At 37.2% G+C, this 18,590-nt stretch overlaps 1 protein-coding gene across 1 annotated transcript in view; it reads right to left on the bottom strand.

The window, feature by feature from the left end:
* LOC108530304 (ankyrin repeat and fibronectin type-III domain-containing protein 1) overlaps window positions 1–18,590 on the bottom strand; it is a 262,443-nt gene that overhangs the window by 126,140 nt on the left and 117,713 nt on the right. The window contains exons 5-6 of the mRNA XM_017873105.1: window positions 3,237–3,438; window positions 125–335 (exon numbers count right to left, since the gene is read on the bottom strand). Coding sequence (XP_017728594.1) covers window positions 125–335; window positions 3,237–3,438 — 413 coding nt within the window. The remainder of the gene's footprint in view (window positions 1–124; window positions 336–3,236; window positions 3,439–18,590) is intronic.

An 18,590-nucleotide genomic window follows, 5' to 3' on the forward strand; every position in this document is an offset into this window, starting at 1 on the left:
GAGGGCTATCAGAGTCTATGCTTAGTTAATCATTCCTGCTCTGAAAGTCAGCAACGGCTACTTTGGTGGCATAAGGCTGGAATCTGTCTTTACCAGTACATGTGTTTATTCTCAGGTTACTTACAGTGTGGACTTTCTTGGGCCCCTGTCCTCAGAAGAATCCTCGCAATGGGCACATTGTTGGTCATGATGGCAATATCCAGGGGTGTCAAGCCCTCGCTGTTAGGTGTGTTAAGGTCGAGTTCTTCCGGTGTATACTGACACAGGAGGATCTGCACAGCATCCATGTCCTGCTGTTCGACTGCCTCAAACATGGCTTCATTGCCCTGGAAATTCTAGAGAGGAGCAAAGGTAGATTAACACAATTTCTTATACCATTGTGTCTTTGTAGCTTAGCTCTTTTGAAGTTTAGAGACTGTTTCAGGGACTGCATGTCCACTTATAAGTGGTATAACTACAATTTATCCCAAGGTCTCCAAAGTAAACACTCTGTTGGACTTCCTCTCCATCATTTCTAATGGACATTGAATAGATGCACTGAGAGAATACAGGATAGCCTGGCTAGGCTGTAGATAAGAGCAAACCTCAGCTTTCCCCAAAGCAGTCTTCTGAAAAGTACTCTAATAGTTCATTTGGCTGGGCGTGGTGGCTCACGCCTGTAATCCCAGAACTCTGGGAGGCCGAGGTGGGCAGATCACTTGAGGCGAGGAGTTTGAAACCTGCCTAGCCAACATAGCAAAACCCCATCTCTACTAAAAATACAAAAATTAGCCGAATGTGGTGTTGGGTGCCTGTAATCCCAGCTACTCCAGAGGCTGAGGCAGGAGAATCACTTGAACCCAGGAGGCAGAGATTGCAGTCAGCTGAGATCGTGCCACTGAACTCCAGCCTGGGCAACAGAGGGAGACTCTATCTCATGGAAAAAAAAAAATAATTAAGAGATGTTCTATGAAGAAAATAGCATGTGGTCAAATCAATTTGATAAACATTAAATTAAACCAAGTGTACCCCATTATTTCCCTGTAGGCTTCCTCAGGTCTTTAATAATTTTAACATGTATTTTATTGCATTTGCTTTGACTATTCCTGGAATGGTGTTCTATAGAGCACAGTTTGAGAAATGCTGGCATAGATAATGTTAAGGTAGCCGTTATGGCTGGCTTGGAATTGACAGTACACTTGCTCTGTTTTTCCTCAAACTCACTCCCTCCCTCCCCATCCCCAGCCTCTACATTGTCATCTTGTGTCTGGACCATGGCAATGACCTGCCTGCTGCTAGTCTTGGGCTCCCCCAGTTCTCGCTCTATACTGATACAAGAATAATCTTCCTAAAATACACATGTTACATGTTACTTCCATATTTCCAAATATCTACTAGCTCCACGCTGCCTGCGGGCTGATAGTTTCTGAGCCTGAGATGAGGGGTCCAAGTGTTAGTGTTCAGGGAGGGTTTCAGTGACTGGATGGCAAATTGGTTTTGGGCCTCATGGGACTAGAGTTGAATATTTGTGGAATACAGTTCACTTACAGAAAAAAATCACTTAAGAAAATATGGTTCCTTTGAAAAGTTCTTTCAAAGGATTAATAGTAAACAAAAGAGAAGAATTCCGGAATTCTTTTAGGTACATATTTCTTAGCATGTGGGAGAAGACCAACACACGTATTACTTACACATCTATCTGGTATCTTCACCAAGAGTTGGTTGGTCTTTAAACGAGTTGAAATACCACTGGTTTTGACGTGCATAGGAATCACCTGATTAACATGTGGAAGATCTCCAGTGACCAAATGTTCAGGTGGTCAGGTTTTATTTTTAGTCTCATTAAAAATCAATTCTCCCTATCAAAGGCTGCAGGTCAGCTTTAGCTGAGTACATAACACAAAATTGAAATTTGAGGAAAATACAAAGCTATTATGCAAATGCTTGTTTTGACAATGGGGACCCAGGGAATAAAGCTATTTTGGTATGCAGTTTTCTTTGCTGCAAGACAATCGCTGAATGGTAAAGTGTTTTATCCATAATCTGCTAAACTGAAGAGCCTCTGATGCTTAGGCCCCAATTTAACCACAGCCAAGTCCTCCAAAAAGATGAGCTTGAAATTAGAAAACATATTAGAAAACAAATGAGTTCAAAATTAAAGTGCCACCCCATCCACAGTCATGTATTTGTTTTTGGCTCTTAGTATTCCTAATTTCTCATGTGCCATATTTACTCTCACTCTTAAGTCATTTCCTCCTCCAAGCTTTTGTTGGCAAACTTTGGCATGCTTCTATCTGGAAAGGCTAGGACTCATTTCTGTTTTAAGAGCAAACAAATGGTGCCATTACTCCCTGCAAAAATCCCCTTGCTGAGCATGTTAATATTATGCTCTCAGCTTTTACTGAGGGCCATTCTAAGAAGCTATTATATGTGAATGTCTGTAACATCATCAGTTCCACTATTTATGCCATTCTCTATTACATAACTCACTATGACATCTACAAGGTCCAGAGGACTGAGCAACAGGTGAATATTCATTTCTCCTGATGGACTGAGACATTTTTAGCTATCAACAGATGGGATGCTATAACCAATTGTGTTTCTTTTTCTGCTTTGACTTTCTGGGAACTCAGAGATGAATGTAATGATAAATTTCAGGTACAGGTACTCTATTTGCCTAGATTTTTTGATATATCTATTTTTATTCTTATATCCAATATTTTCTTTTCCTAGTTTTCTTTTGTGTGTGTGTGTGTGTGTTTTGTGTCTTTTTTTCTTTTACATTTTTCCTTTACTTTCCTTCCTTCCTCTTCTCTCTTTCTTTGTCTATCATATAATACATGTGCATTCTTTGGATTCTATTTTGAATGCTTTTGGAAAGAATGTGTGGTATACATAAGAAATCAGAAATATTATTATTTGAATGAACACTGGAACTCTCAGAAAGCCCATTTAACCTGAGACTTCATATTTGTCAAGATGCTAGTTTTTGAGGTTTATTTATTTTTTAGTGTAGTAGTGAAATAAAATTAAGGGAGAAGAAAAGAAACAAAAGAAAGGGAAACAGCTCACAATCACTCAGGTTTTGTCTAAAAACATTTATACGTGCAGTTACTGCCTTACCTGACTCTATTCCAGCATTTATAAAATTGCAAGCATCAACTTCTGAAATAAACGTAAATCATCTTAGAATATACTTAAACCCAAACATAACTGAATAAATCAAACTGACACAAGAATAAAAATGGTTTCGTTACCACTGAGGTCTTCCTGAGACTCAGCCGATCAGTTCTTGTCCTAAAATAGGCCTCATCGAAGGAAGAGTGGCTCCCCTTCAGTTTCTCAGAGAGGTTCCTGTACAGGCGTTTGGCTGCGTTGGGAGATGAGGGAGCACTATGCTTTTTTGACTGACAGAGATGTAAATTTTGCATTTGTTGGGTCATTTTCACACAACAATTCCTAAGAAGAGGAAAGTCTGATGTTATATCTTTTACACCACAAATTGTAAGTTGACATATAATTTTATCATCTCCAGTCAGTATCTGGAATCCCAATACAATATTATTGCTGGTAGGGACCTTAGAGATTATCAGACCCCACTTTTTAATGTTTTAAATGAGAAAGCTGAAACCCAGAGGGAGGAAGTAGCTTATTCATGGCCACAGAGCTAATTGGTGGCAGGAATGAAATGACAACCTCCATTTACTATATAAACATATTCATTTACATACAGACATATATATGATTGAACCTCGACTCAAGTCTTTACTTCTCTATCCCAAGTGAGGAAGTGTCTCTCTGTAACCTAGGGGGTCTGTTCAATTCCTCTTGGGTATATACAACTGGGAGTTTTCTACTTACATGCCCCTAGATGCTGGCTTCTGTTGGGTATATAAGAAAGTGTGGCTCTGTCTCAGATGGACAGACACAAGTTAACTTCTGCATAGCCCCAATTTCTTGAGGTAGCAGTTAACTTGCATCTGTCCTCTGTCCATCTGAGGTTTGGTGAACTATCCCAGTACTCAGAAGCTTCGGGAATTTGTACCCATAGGCCCATCCCTGCTCACCTCAGATACCCTGGATGGGGTCCACCAAAGCACTCACTACTGGCGTTCTTCAATTAGTACTTGACTCTTGTTTCAGAAATCTCTAACGACATCCCCACCAATGTCACACCTGAAGTCAGTTTCCAGATCAGCCATGCCATTCAAAAGCCACCCACAATTACTTTGGGTATTGATCTTGAAATTTTGATGCTATCAAGGCTGTGGCTGCCTGGCAGGTGTATATGTATTGGATGAACAAAGGAATGAATAACTAGTCAAGGTAATTCTGTGCAAAGTGTCTCCCTGGTAGAGCCTCTGATGCACCGGGCCCAGCACTCTCTGGAGCATGTCACTGCCTTCTCACCACTTCCCCTCAAATGTTTTAAATTTAATTTTTAAAATTAGTACATAATAAATATACACATTTTGGGGTATATGTGATATTTTAGTACATTTATATAATTTACAAAGATCAAATCAGTGTAAATTCCTATCACTTTAAATATTTAGGAGCCTAGTATATAGGAAGACTCATAGTATCTAATATTTTTGTTGTTGTAGGCATTCAATTTAGAATAAATGAGTGCACATATGAGATTCTATTATATTTAATATACTAGAGCACTACCCAGAAAGTTAATTTCATCTTCATGCCTTTGAACTGGATTCCATGTCTGCCAGCACAAACTAACTTTGATTCACTTTGACTTTAAGAAATGGAGATTCATTTTCATTACGTTGTTAAATGTCCTCAGGCTTTTTGTTTGTTTGTTTGTTTTCTTTTTTTTTTTTTGATTTCCAGCTTTTAAGTTCATGGCTACATGTGCAGGATATGTAGGTTTGTTACACAGGTAAATGTATGCTATGGTGGTTTGCTGCACAGATTATCCCTTTACCTAGGTATTAAGCCTAGCATTCATTAGCTATTCCTGCTGATGCTCTCCCTCTCCCAGCCCGCAACCTCTGACGGGACCCAGTATGTGTTGTTCCTCACCATGTGTCCATGTGTTCTCATCATTCAGCTCCCACTTAAAAGTGAGAACGTGCAATATTTGGTTTTCTGTTCCTGCATTAGTTTGCTGAGGATAATAGCTTCCAGCTTCATCCATGTCCCTACAAAGAACATATCTCATTTTTTTTATGGCTACATAGTATTCCATGGTGTATATAAACCATATGTTCTTTATGCAGTCTATCATTGATGGGCATTTGGGTTGATTCTGTGTCTTTGCTATTGTGAATAGTGCTGCAGTGAACATATGCATACATGTATCTTTATAATAGAACGGTTTGTATTCCTTTGGGTGTATACCCAGTATTGGGATTGCTGGGTCAAATGATATTTCTGCCTTTAAGTATTTGAGGAATCACCATGCTGTCTTCCACAATCCTTGAACTAATTTACACTCCCACCAACAGTGTAAAAGTGTTTTTGTTTTCTCCACAATCTGGCCAGAATCTGTTGTTTTTTGACTTTTTAGTAATAGCCATTCTGACTGGTGTGAGATGGTATCTCATCGTGGATTTTATCTAATGATCAGTGATGTTGAGCTTTTTTGCATGTTTATTGGCCACATGTATATTTTCTTTTGAGAAGAGTCTGTTCATGTCTTTTGCCCACTTTTTAATGGGGTTGTTATTTTTTCCTGTAAATTTGTTCAAGTTCCTTGTAGATGCTGGATATTAGACCTTTTCAGATGCATAGTCTGCAAATATTTTGCCCATTCTGTAGGTTGTCTGTTCACTCTGACGATAGTTTCTTTTGCTGAGGCACCTTTTAAGTTTTGTCTGCAATTTCCTTCGAGACAAAAATACTTCCTAGATCCTTTTAAGGTGGTCCTACTTAGTCAGTCTTAGTGATGTCCAGGAGGCCCTACCCAGTTTTAGCTAAATGGACATATTTACATTTGGAAGGATGATGCAATGCATTGTCTGTAATGTATATGTATGTGCATGTTTTCATAAATCTTTAATGACCTTCTCAAAAGTAGAAATGGAAAGCGAGGTGATTTGGCATCTTTTTTTCTTCCATCTACAAATCCTTTACCTTTGATTCAATAGCAAATAGAGGGTTTTCTCTAACTTATTTTTTTCCATTCCCACAAAAATTCCAGATTCATATGCAAGCTGGCTCACATGGGGATTGCCTTAACTTCCTTCTTTCTGCCTTCTGTCTCTAGCTTTTTCCTTCAGCATTAATGCCCCAGTTCAAGCCATCTGTTTTCTCTACACCATTATTGTTCCCAAAATAACTCTACATTCTTTTGTATCTCCCACAATGCCCAGAAATCCAGTAAATAAATTCTTGTCTATTGATCAAATTCCAGCCACTTGCCCTCTAACTGATGACACCTACCCACATTGCCCCTTTTGTCTTTGCTCATCTCCCATCTGTTCCCTTCAGTCAACATAGGTTGACTTTCTCTGTCTCTCTGACTTCCTTCTCATCCTCCCCCAGCTGTCCCTTCCTTCCAGGCTATTCTGTAGCTGTTTCCACTCTTCTAGCTTCATCTATCATTATGTTTTCTTTTTCTACTCTATATTTAAAATTTTGTCAGATAAGATGGTGAGAAAGACAACTTTCTGTTATTTGTTATTACAAATATGCCCCTCCCAACAAATTGTACTCTTAAATTTTTACTCTTATGGAAAGAGACAAGCATTTGAGAATCAGTGTAGCTTTAGTTTTGGAATTTGGCAGGCCCAATTGGAATCTTGATATTGTTACCTGCAATCTATGTGACTTTGGGAATCTTATGTAAATTCTATGAGTTTATTTCATCATTTGTCAAAAGACATTTATCAAAACTCTTTTTTTCTAGAGTTGTGAAAATTAATCAGCAAATGAAAGGTACCTATTCTGTTTTGTGCATAGTATCCACTCAATAAAGAGTAGAAATTATTACATTAAGTATCTTTCTCAAAATAGAGACATCAAAGTATATCATAACAATTTAAATAGTTTTATTGCTTGTTTTAAATAATGTCTTGAAATTAATTTTATGTACTCAAGTAGAGACTTCCGTATGTTTGTTTATGGTAACATATAATAAAACAGATATAGGAAGTAGAAACTTCAAACTATTAGAGGGAAGGGTAGAATAAAGATTAATCTAAAATAATTTAAAAATTAAAAAATAAAAAACATAATAAACAGAAAATGTAAAATGAAGTCATAAGGTTAATGTCCTAATATTGGCTTTTCATAAACGATGAAATAAACTCAGGGAATTTAAATAAGGTGCCAAAAGTCACAGAGATTGTAGGTAACACTATCAGAATTCATTTGGGCCTGCCATTCCAGAACCAAAACTATAGGTTGAATATATCTGTGCTCACAACATATTCAAAAGTTTACTTTTCCTAATAAAAGACAAAGACTCTCCAACTGGAATTCCTAAAAAGCCATTTACAAATGGCACACCTAAATAAACATTTCACATAAAGATTGAAAATTAAAAAAAAATAGTATGTCAATGGGAATGGCAGAGAAAGGACCTCCAAAAGTCCTTTTCTCTATAAAAGCAAAGAGAACCATAGAAAATGGCTAAAATTAACTTTTCGGGATCTGGGAAGTTAACCAAAGGCTTGCAGCAATCCAGGATGTCTTTATTCAAGAAAATGGCTGAATTTAGTAAGAACAGCAAGCTTTGTGGCATTCTAACTTGCCCTGTTCCCATATTCTCCAGGTCTGTGTCAGTCTTGGAAACTGACAGTTTACATTCATGGTAAGAGCAGTGGCCTGTCCCATCAAGCTACCATTGACTTCCTTGGCAGAATTACAAAAAACTTATTTAAATTTCATCTAGAACCAAAAAAGAGCCCATATAGCCAAGACAATCCTAAGCAAAAGGAGCAAAGCTGGAGGTATCATGCTATCTGACTTCAAACTATACTACAAGGCTACAGTAACCAAAACAGCATGGTACTTGTACCAAAACAGATATATAGAACGATGGAACAGAACAGAGACCTCAGAAATAACACCACACATTTACAACCATCTGATTTTCAACAAATCTGACAAAAACAAGCAATGTGGAAAGGATTTCCTATTTAGTAAATAGTGCTGGGGAAACTGGCCAGTCATATGCAGAAAACAGAAACTGGACCCCTTCATTACATCTTATACAAAAATTAACTCAAGATGGATTAAAGACTTAAATGTGAAACCCAAAACCATAAAACACCCTAGAAGAAAATCTAGGCAATACCATTCAGGACATAGGCATGGGAAAAGACTTCACGACTAAAACACCAAAAGCAATTGCAAAAAAAGCCAAAATTGACAAATGGGAGCTAATCAAACTAAAGAGCTTCTGCACAGTAAAAGAAACTATCATCAGAGTGAAGCGGCAACCTAGAGATTGGGGGAAAATATGTGCAATCTGCCTCTCTGACAAAGGTCTAATATCCAGAATCTACAAGGAACTTAAATAAATTTACAAGACTACCAGAGTTGCTACATCATTAACAAAATGCTTAATTTTCAAGAAAACTATGCATGAACCATGCACAGAAACAAAAATTATGTCCCATACTGAGGAAATAAAGCAGTCAATAGAAATGATTCCTGCAGAATCCCAAATGCTGGACTTACTACACAAAGACTTTTAAATTAGCTATTTTAAATATGTTCAAAGAACTAAACCATACCCAAAGAAACCAAGAAAATTATGAGAATGATGTCTTGCCAAATAGAAAATACAATAAAGAGATAGAAATTATGAAACAAATCAAGAACCAAATAGAGATTCTAAAATTTAAAAGTACAAACAACCCCATCAAAAAGTGGGCAAAGGATATGAACAGACACTTCTTAAAAGAAGACATTTATGTGGCCAAAAAAAATATGAAAAAAAAGATTATCATCACTGGTCATTAGAGAAATGCAAATCAAAACCACAGTGACATACCATCTCATGCCATTTAGGATGGCAATTATTAGAAAGTCCTGAAACAACAGATGCTGGAGAGGATGTGGAGAAATAGGAACGCTTTTACACTGTTGGTGGGAGTGTAAATTCGTTCAACTGTCGTGGAAGACAGTGTGGTGATTCCTCAAGGATCTACAATCAGAAATATCATTTGACCCAGCAATCCCATTACTGGGTATATATCCAAAGGATTGTAAATCATTCTATGATAAAGACACATGCACATGTATGTTTATTGTAGCACTGTTTACAATAGCAGAGACTTGGAACCAACCGAAATGCCCATCAATGATAGGCTGGATAAAGAAAATGTGGCACATATACACCATGGAATACTATGCAGCCATAAAACATGTCCTTTGCAGGGACATGGATGAAGCTGGAAGCCATCATTCTCAGCAAACTAACACAGGAACATATAACCAAACACTGCATGTTCTCATTCATAAGGGGTTGAACAATGAGAACACATGGACACAGGGAGGGGAGCATCACACACGGGGGTCTGTTGGTGGGTGTGGCCAAGGAGAGGGAGAGCATTAGGACAAATACCTAAAGCATGCGGGGCTTAAAACTTAGATGATGAGTTGATAGGTGCAGCAAACCACCATGGCACATGTATACCTATATAACAAACCTGCATATTCTGCACATGTATCCCAGAACATAAAGTAAAACTAAAAAACAAACAAACAAACAGTAACCTGTCAGCCANAAAGAAAATGTGGCACATATACACCATGGAATACTATGCAGCCATAAAACATGTCCTTTGCAGGGACATGGATGAAGCTGGAAGCCATCATTCTCAGCAAACTAACACAGGAACATATAACCAAACACTGCATGTTCTCATTCATAAGGGGTTGAACAATGAGAACACATGGACACAGGGAGGGGAGCATCACACACGGGGTCTGTTGGTGGGTGTGGCCAAGGAGAGGGAGAGCATTAGGACAAATACCTAAAGCATGCGGGGCTTAAAACTTAGATGATGAGTTGATAGGTGCAGCAAACCACCATGGCACATGTATACCTATATAACAAACCTGCATATTCTGCACATGTATCCCAGAACATAAAGTAAAACTAAAAAACAAACAAACAAACAGTAACCTGTCAGCCACTGGAAGGGGGCAGAATGGGGTTGTAGCTCCTTTAAAACACCACTTCCAGAGAACTGTCATTATTTGACCTGTATGGGGGTTTTCTAGAAAACCCTACTTGCAAGGCTTATCTTTATTCACTCTGACTTAGAGCCTACCGAGGGCTAATAGCCTTTTCTTTTTTTTTTTTTTTTTTTTTGTTGTTGTTGTTGTTGTTGTTGCTAGGGTTTTTTCCCCCCAAAAACAAAGATTAGTAATTGTTTAACAATAATTTAACTATGTTAGATGGGGAATTAGATGTCCACAGAGGGCTTTGAAAAACTCTGTCATTTTCCTGAGAATCTAACAGACTACAGGGCTGGGAGCATGCTCAGAAAAGACCTGAGAACACCCTAAAATCTCATCTCTCTCTGACTTCATGGCTCTGCAAGCAGGAAGTGAAGACTAAGGTGGTATTTTCAGCTGCCTGGCTGAGTACTGAAGGTGTGCCTCAACACACACATGCAGAGCTCTTCAGCAAAAACTAGGATGCTTATCAGTTCTAGGCATTTAAGGAAATTCTGTTCAATCATTAACTCACCACTAAGTTAACCAAGTAGTGACTTCAGTGGCCACATATAACAAAAAAAATACAGGTTTTACAAATTTAATTCTGAAAAATCATTAAACAACAATGAACACTGGGGAGGAGGGGTAGTTTCCAGAGTTGCTACATCATTAACAAAACGCTTAGTTTTCAAGAAAACTATGCATGAAGCATGCACAGAAACAAAAATTATGTCCCATACTGAGGAAATAAAGCAGTCAATGGAAATGATTCCTGCATAAGCCCAAATGCTGGACTTGCTACACAAAGACTTTTAAATTAGCTATTTTAAATATGTTCAAAGAATTAAACCATACCCAAAGAACTAAAGAAAATTGTGAGAATGATGTCTTGCCAAATAGAAAATATAATAAAGAGATAGAAATTATGAAACAAATCAAGAACCAAATAGAGATTCTAAAATTTAAAAGTACATTAATTGAAATGAAAAATATACTCTACAGCAGATTTGAGCAGGCAGAGGAAAGAATCACAAACATAAAGACAGATCAATCGAGATTATCCAGTATGAAGAGTGAAAAAAATATGAAGAAAAGCGAAGAGTGCAGTGATCCTTGTAACACTGTCAAGTGTACCAACATACAAATAATATGAGTCCCAGGACAAGAAGAGAGGTATAGAAAGGCTATATGAAGAAATAATGGTCAAAATATCCCCCAATTTAAGTATGTATCCATAGGCTCAATGAGCATTAAGTAGAATAAACTCAAGGAGAGCCACACCTAGATACATCATAAACAAACCATTAGAAGCCAAAGCATAGAGAGAATGTTAAAGATAGCAAGAGAGAAAAGATTCATCACATTCAAAGCATCCTCAAAAAGATTAACATTTTCACCAAAAATCAAAGGGGCCAAAAGGAAGCGGTATGACATAATCAAAGTGATGAACAAAAGACTGTCAAGAATTTCTCTACCTAACAAAATGACACTTTAAAAATAAAGAGGAAATTAAGATACTGCCAGATAAACAAAAATTTTGATACTATACCTACTCTACAATAAACATAAACAAGACTCCTTCAGGTTGAAATGAAAGGACACTAGATAGTAATACAAATTCACATGAAGAAAGATAAAGCATTGAGCAATGACACATATAGACTCAAAATAAAGGGATGGAGGAAAAGCTACCAAACAAATGGAAAACAGGAAAAAGCAGAAGTTGCAATCTTAGTCTCTGGCAAAACAGACTTTAAACCAACAAAGAACAACCACAACAACAAAAACCAAGGACATTACATAATGGTAAAGGGTTCAATTCAGCAAGAAGGTCTAACTATCCCAAATATACATGCACCCAACACAGGAGCACTCAGATTCATAAAGCAAGTTCTTAGAGACCTTCAAAGAGACTTTGCTTCCACACAGTAACAGTGGGAGATTTTAACACCCCACTGATAATACAAGACAGATTATCAAGACAGAAAATTAACAAAGATGACCAGAACTCAACACTGGAACACTGGAACTCTCCACACCAAAACAACAGAATATATATTTTTCTAATTGCCACATGGTACCTACTCTAAAATCGGTCACATAATTGGAAGTAAAACACTCCTTAGCAAATGCAGAACTGAAATCATATCAAACAATCTCTTGGACCACGTTGCAATCAAATTAGAACTCAAGACAAAGAGATTCACTCAAAACCATATAATTACATGGAAATTGAATAACATGCTCCTGAATGGCATTTGGGTAAATAATTAAAATAAGGCAGAAATCAAGAAGTTCTTTGAAACTAATGAGAACAAAAATACAATGTACCAGAATCTCTGGGACACAGTTCAGGCAGTGTTAAGATGGAAATTTACAGCACTTAGTGCCCCCTTCGAAAAGTTAGATCTCAAGTTAACAACTTAACATCACAACAAAAAGAACTAGAGAACCAAGAGCAAACAAATCCCAAAGCTAGCAGAAGACAAGAAATAACCAAAATCAGAGCTTTGCTTAAGGAAGTAGAGACATGGAAAACCATTCAAAAGATAAATTAATCCAGGAGTAAGGTTGTTGAAAAAAATAATAAAATAGATAAACCATTAGCCAGAATAATAAAGAAGAAAAGAGAGAATATTCAAATAAACACAATCAGAAATGATAAGGGGGATATTACCAATGACCCCGTAGAAATACAAACAACTATTAGAGAATATGATAAACACCTCTATGCACATAAACTAGAAAATCTAGAAGAAATGGATAAATTCCTGGTCACATACACTCTCCCAACACTAAACCAAGAAGAAATTGAATCATTGAAGAGGCCAATAATGAGTTCTGAAATTGATGCAGTAATAAATAGCCTACCAACCAAAAAAAGCCCAGGGCCAGATGGAGTCACAGCTGAATTCTACCAGATGTACAAAGAAGAGCTGGTATCATTCCTACTGAAACTATTCCAAAAAATTTCAAAGGAGGGACTTTTCCCTAACTGATTCTATGAGGCCAGCATCACCCTGATACCAAAACCTGGCAGAGATACAGTAAAAAAGAAAACTTTAGGCCAATGTCCTTGATGAACATTGATGCAAAAATCCTCAACAAAATGCTGGCAAACTGAATCCACGAGCACATCAAAAAGCTTATCCACCACGATGAAGTAGGCTTCATCCTTGGGATGCAAAGTTGGTTCAACATATGCAAATCAATAAATGTGATTCATCACATAAACAGGACTAAAGAAAAAAAGCTGCATGATTATCTCAATAGATGAAAAAAAGACTTTTGATAAAATTCAACATCTCTTCATGTTAACAACTCTCAATAGGTGCTGAAGGAACATACCTCAAAATAACAAGAGCCATGTATGATAAACCCACAGCCAACATCGTACTGAATGGGCAAAAGCTGGAAGCATTTCCCTTGAAAACCGGCATAAGAAAAGGATGCCCTCTCTCACTACTCCTATTCAACATAGCACTGGAAGTTCTGGCCAAGGCAATCAGGCAAGAGAAAGAAAGAAAGGGCATTCAAATAGGAAGACAGGAAGTCAAACTATCCCTGTTTGCAGATGATATGATCTTATATCTAGAAAATCCCACAGTCTCAGCCCAAAATCTTCTTAAACTGATAAACAACTTTAGCAAAGTCTCAGGATACAAAATCAATGTGCCAAAACTACTAGCATTCCTATATACCAACAACAGTCAAGCCAACAGCCAAAACAGAAATCTACTCCCATTCACAACTGTCGCAAAAAGAATAAAATACCTAGGAATTCTGCTAACTAGGGAGGTGAAAGATCTCTACAAGGAGAACTAAAACCACTGCTCAAATAAATCAGAGATGACACAAACAAATGGAAAAACATTCCATCCTCATGGATAGGATGAATCAATATCCTGAAAATGGCCATACTGCCCAAAGCAATTTATAGATTTAATGCTATCCCTATTACACTACCATTCACAATCTTCCCAGAACTAGCAAAAACTATTTTAAAATTCATATGGAACCAAAAAAGAGCTCGAATAGTTAAGACAATCCTAAGCAAAATGAACAAGGCTGGAGGCAGCACACTACCCAACTTTGAGCTATAATACAGGGCTACAGTAATCAAAACAGTGTGGTACTGGCACAAGAACAGAGACATAGACCAATGGAAAAGAATAATGAACCCAGAAATAAGACTGTGCACCTACAACTATCTGATCTTCGACAACACTGATAAAGACAATAGGGAAAGGATTCCCTATTCAATAAATGGTGCTGGGATAACTGGCTAGACATAAGCAGAAGATTGAAACTGGAACCCTTCCTCACACTATATATAAAAATTAACTCAAGATAGATTAAAGACTTAAATGTAAATTCCAAAACTATTTAAAAAACCCTGGAAGACAACCTAGCTATGCCACTTAGGACATAGGCATGGGCAAAGATTTCATGATGAAGATGCCAAAAGCATTTGCAACGAAAGCAAAAACTGACAAGTGGGATCTAATTAAACCAAAGAGCTTCTGCACAGCAAAAGAAACTATCAACAGAGTAAACAGACAACTTACAGTAAAAGAGAAATTTTTTGTAAACTATACATCTGACAAAGGTCTAATATCCAGCATCTAAAAGGAACTTAAACAAATTTACAAGAAACAACCACATAAAAAAGTGGGCAAAGGGCATGAACAGACACATTTTCTTCAAAAGAAGACATACATGCAGCCAACAATCATATGAAAAAAGCTCATCATTACTAATCATTAGAGAAATACAAATCAAAACCACAATGAGATACCATCACACACTAGTCAGAACAGCTACTATTAAAAAGTCAAAAAATAACAGATGCTGGCAAGGTTGTGGAGGAAAAGGAACACTTATACACTGTTGGTGGGAGTGTAAATTAGTCCAGCCATTGTGGAAAACAGTGTGGTGATTCCTCAGAGACCTAAAGACAGAAATACCATTTGACTCAGCAATCCCAATACTGTGTATATAACCAAAAAAATATAAACCATTCTATTATAAAGACATACATGCATATGTTCATTGCAGGACTATTCACAGTAGCAAAGATAGGGAATCAATCTAAATGTCCATCAATGATAGACTGAATAAGGAATATGTGGTACATATATACCATGGAATACTATGCAGCTATAAAAAGAACAAGATTTTGACCTTTGCAGGGACGTGGGTGGAGCTGGAGCCCATTATCCTTAGCAAACTAACACAGGAATAGAAAACCAAATGTTGCATGTTATCACTTATAAGTGAGAGCTAAATGATAAGAACACATGGACACATAGAGGGGAACAAGAGATACTGGGGCCTTTCAGAGGGTGAAGGGTGGGAAGAGGGAGAGGATCAGGAAAAACAACTAATGGGTACTAGGCTGAATACCTGGGTGATGAAATAATCTGTACAACAAAACCCGATGACAAAAGTTTACCTATGTAACAAACCTGCACTTGTACCCCTGAACTTAAACCAAAGTTAAAAAACAGAAAGCACTGAGAAGGAAATTATACAGACAAATATAAAATACAGTATAAATATAAAGACGGCATAAACTTATCTTTTATTTTTGTATTTTTTTCTCCTTTCTGATTTAAATGACAATGAAATGGAAATGAAATCAAGAAAACAATTTAATTTACAATAACATCAAAAAGATTAAAATACTTAGAAATAAATTTAACGAAAGAAGTAAAAAACTAATTTTCAGAAAATACAAAACATCATTGAAATAAATTAAGAAAAATATAAACAAATGGAAAGACATTCTTTGTTCACGGATTAGAAGCCTTGATATTGCCCACCCAATGGGAGGCACTGACTGGAAATTGGAGAGTCAGGCAGTGGTATTTACCCCTCTTCATCGGTGGGGTATCCCTTTCAATTCAACTTATTTCTTCTGCATTACAGAAATTGCTTCCTCCTTTTGTCCCTGCAGGCTTTACCATTCCTTACTGGTTTTCACTAACTTGCCCATTCTTTTGTAAGTGTTCTTATTAATAACCTCCCCTCTGTTCTTCTGTTTGAAAGCACTGTATGATTCTTGCTGGGATCTTGAATAATACATCATATAATCCCTATAACATCCATAAGAGTTTCTTGAAATGGATAGCAACAGTACTCTTTGCAACTTTAAACTGAACTGAAAAAAAAATACTCAAGTGTTAAATAAATATAAGGTGGGTAAAATAAATACGGAGTCCTTTAAAAAGACTGGACAAGGAAACTGTATCTGTTGTGTTAAATATGGGATATCACTCTTAAGAGAGCATTCCTCATTAGCCATTTTCACTGAAAAACTCACAGGTTGAAGTCTATCATTACATTTTATTCCATTCTTTTTTTTTAAATTACACTTTAAGTTCTAGGGTACATGTGCACAACGTGCAGGTTTGTTACATAGGTATGTATGCGCCATGTTGGTTTGCTGCACCCATTAACTCATCATTCACATTAAGTATCTCTCCTAATGCTATCCCTCCCCCAGCCCCCCACCCCATGACAGGCCCTGGTGTGTGATGTTCCCCGCCCTGTGTCCAAGTGTTCTCATTGTTCAATTCCCATCTATGAGTGAGAACATGTGGTGTTTGATTTTCTGTCCTTGTGATAGTTTGCTGAGAATGATGGTTTCCAGCTTCATCTATGTCCCTGCAGAGGACATGAATTCATGCTTTTTTATGGTTGCATAGTATTCTATGGTGTATATGTGCCACATTTTCTTAATCCAGTCTATCATTGATGGACATTTGGGTTGGTTCTGAGTCTTTGCTATTGTGAATAGTGCTGCAATAAACATACGTGTGCATATGTCTTTATAGTAGCATGATTTATAATCCTTTGGGTATATACCCAGTAATGGGATCGCTGGATCAAATGATATTTCTAGTTCTAGATCCTTGAGGAATCGCCACACTGTTTCCACAATGGTTGAACTAGTTTACACTCCCACCAACAGTGGAAAACATTCCTATTTTTCCACATCCTCTCCAGCATCTGCTGTTTCCTGATTTTTAAATGATCGCCATTCTAACTGGTGTGAGATGGTATCTCACTGTGGTTTTGATTTGCATTTCTCTGATGACCAGTGATAATAAGCATTTTTTCATGTGTCTGTTGGCTGCATAAATGTCTTCTTTTGAGAAGTGTCTGTTCACATCCTTTGCCCACTTTTTGATGGTGTTGTTTGTTTTTTTCATGTAAATTTGTTTAAGTTCTTTGTAGATTCTGGATATGAGCCCTTTGTCAGATGGGTAGATTGCAAAATTTTTCTCCCATTCTGCAGGTTGCCTGTTCACACTGATGGTAGTTTCTTTTGCTGTGCAGAAGCCCTTTAATTTAATTAGATCCCATTTGTCAATTTTGGCTTTTGTTGCCATTGCTGTTGGTGATTTAGTCATGAAGTCCTTGCCTGAGCACCCAGATTCATAAAACAAGTCCTTAGAGACCTACAAAGAGACTTAGACACCCACACAATAATGATGGGAGATTTTAACACCCCATTGTCAATAGTAGACAGATCGGTGAGACAGAAGGTTAACAAGGATATCCAGGACTTAAACTCAGCTCTGCACCAAGCGGACTTAATAGACATCTACAGAACTCTCCACTCAAAATCAACAAAATATACATTCTTCCAAGCACCACATCGCACTTATTCCAAAATTGACCACATAATTGGAAGTAAAGCACTCCTCAGCAAATGTAAAAGAACAGAAATCACAAAAAAGTGTCTCTCAGAGCACAGTGCAATCAAATTAGAACTCAGGATTAAGAAACTCACTTAAAACCACACAACTATATGGAAATTAAACAACCTGCTCCTGAATGACTACTGGGTAAATAACGAAAGGAAGGCAGAAATAAAGATGTTCTTTGAAACCAATGAGAACAAAGACACAATGTACCAGAATCTCTGGGACACATTTAAACCAGTGTGCAGAGGGAAATTTGTAGCACTAAATGCCCACAAGAGAATGCAGGAAAGATCTAAAATCAACACCCTAACACCACAATGAAAAGAACTAGAGAAGCGAGAGCAAACACATTCGAAAGCTAACAGAAGGCAAGAAATAAGTAAGATCGGAGCAGAATTGAAGGAGATAGAGACACAAAAAACCCTTCAAAAAAAATCAATGAATCCAGGAGCTGGTTTTTTGAAAAGATCAACAAAATTGATAGACTGCTAGCAAGACTAATAAAGAAGAAAAGAGAGAAGAATCAAATAGACGCAATAAAAAATGATAAAGGAGATATCAGCACTGATCCCACAGAAACACAAACTACCATCAGAGAATACTATCAACACCTCTATGCAAATAAACTAGAAAATCTAGAAGAAATGGATAAATTCCTGGACACATACACCCTCCCAAGACTAAACCAGGAAGAAGTTGAATCTCTGACTAGACCAATAACAGGCTCTGAAATTGAGGCCATAATCAATAGCCTACCAA

Source organism: Rhinopithecus bieti, unplaced genomic scaffold, assembly GCF_001698545.2.
Source record: "Rhinopithecus bieti isolate Rb0 unplaced genomic scaffold, ASM169854v2 scaffold_7870, whole genome shotgun sequence".
In the NCBI taxonomy this organism is placed as follows: domain Eukaryota; kingdom Metazoa; phylum Chordata; class Mammalia; order Primates; family Cercopithecidae; genus Rhinopithecus; species Rhinopithecus bieti.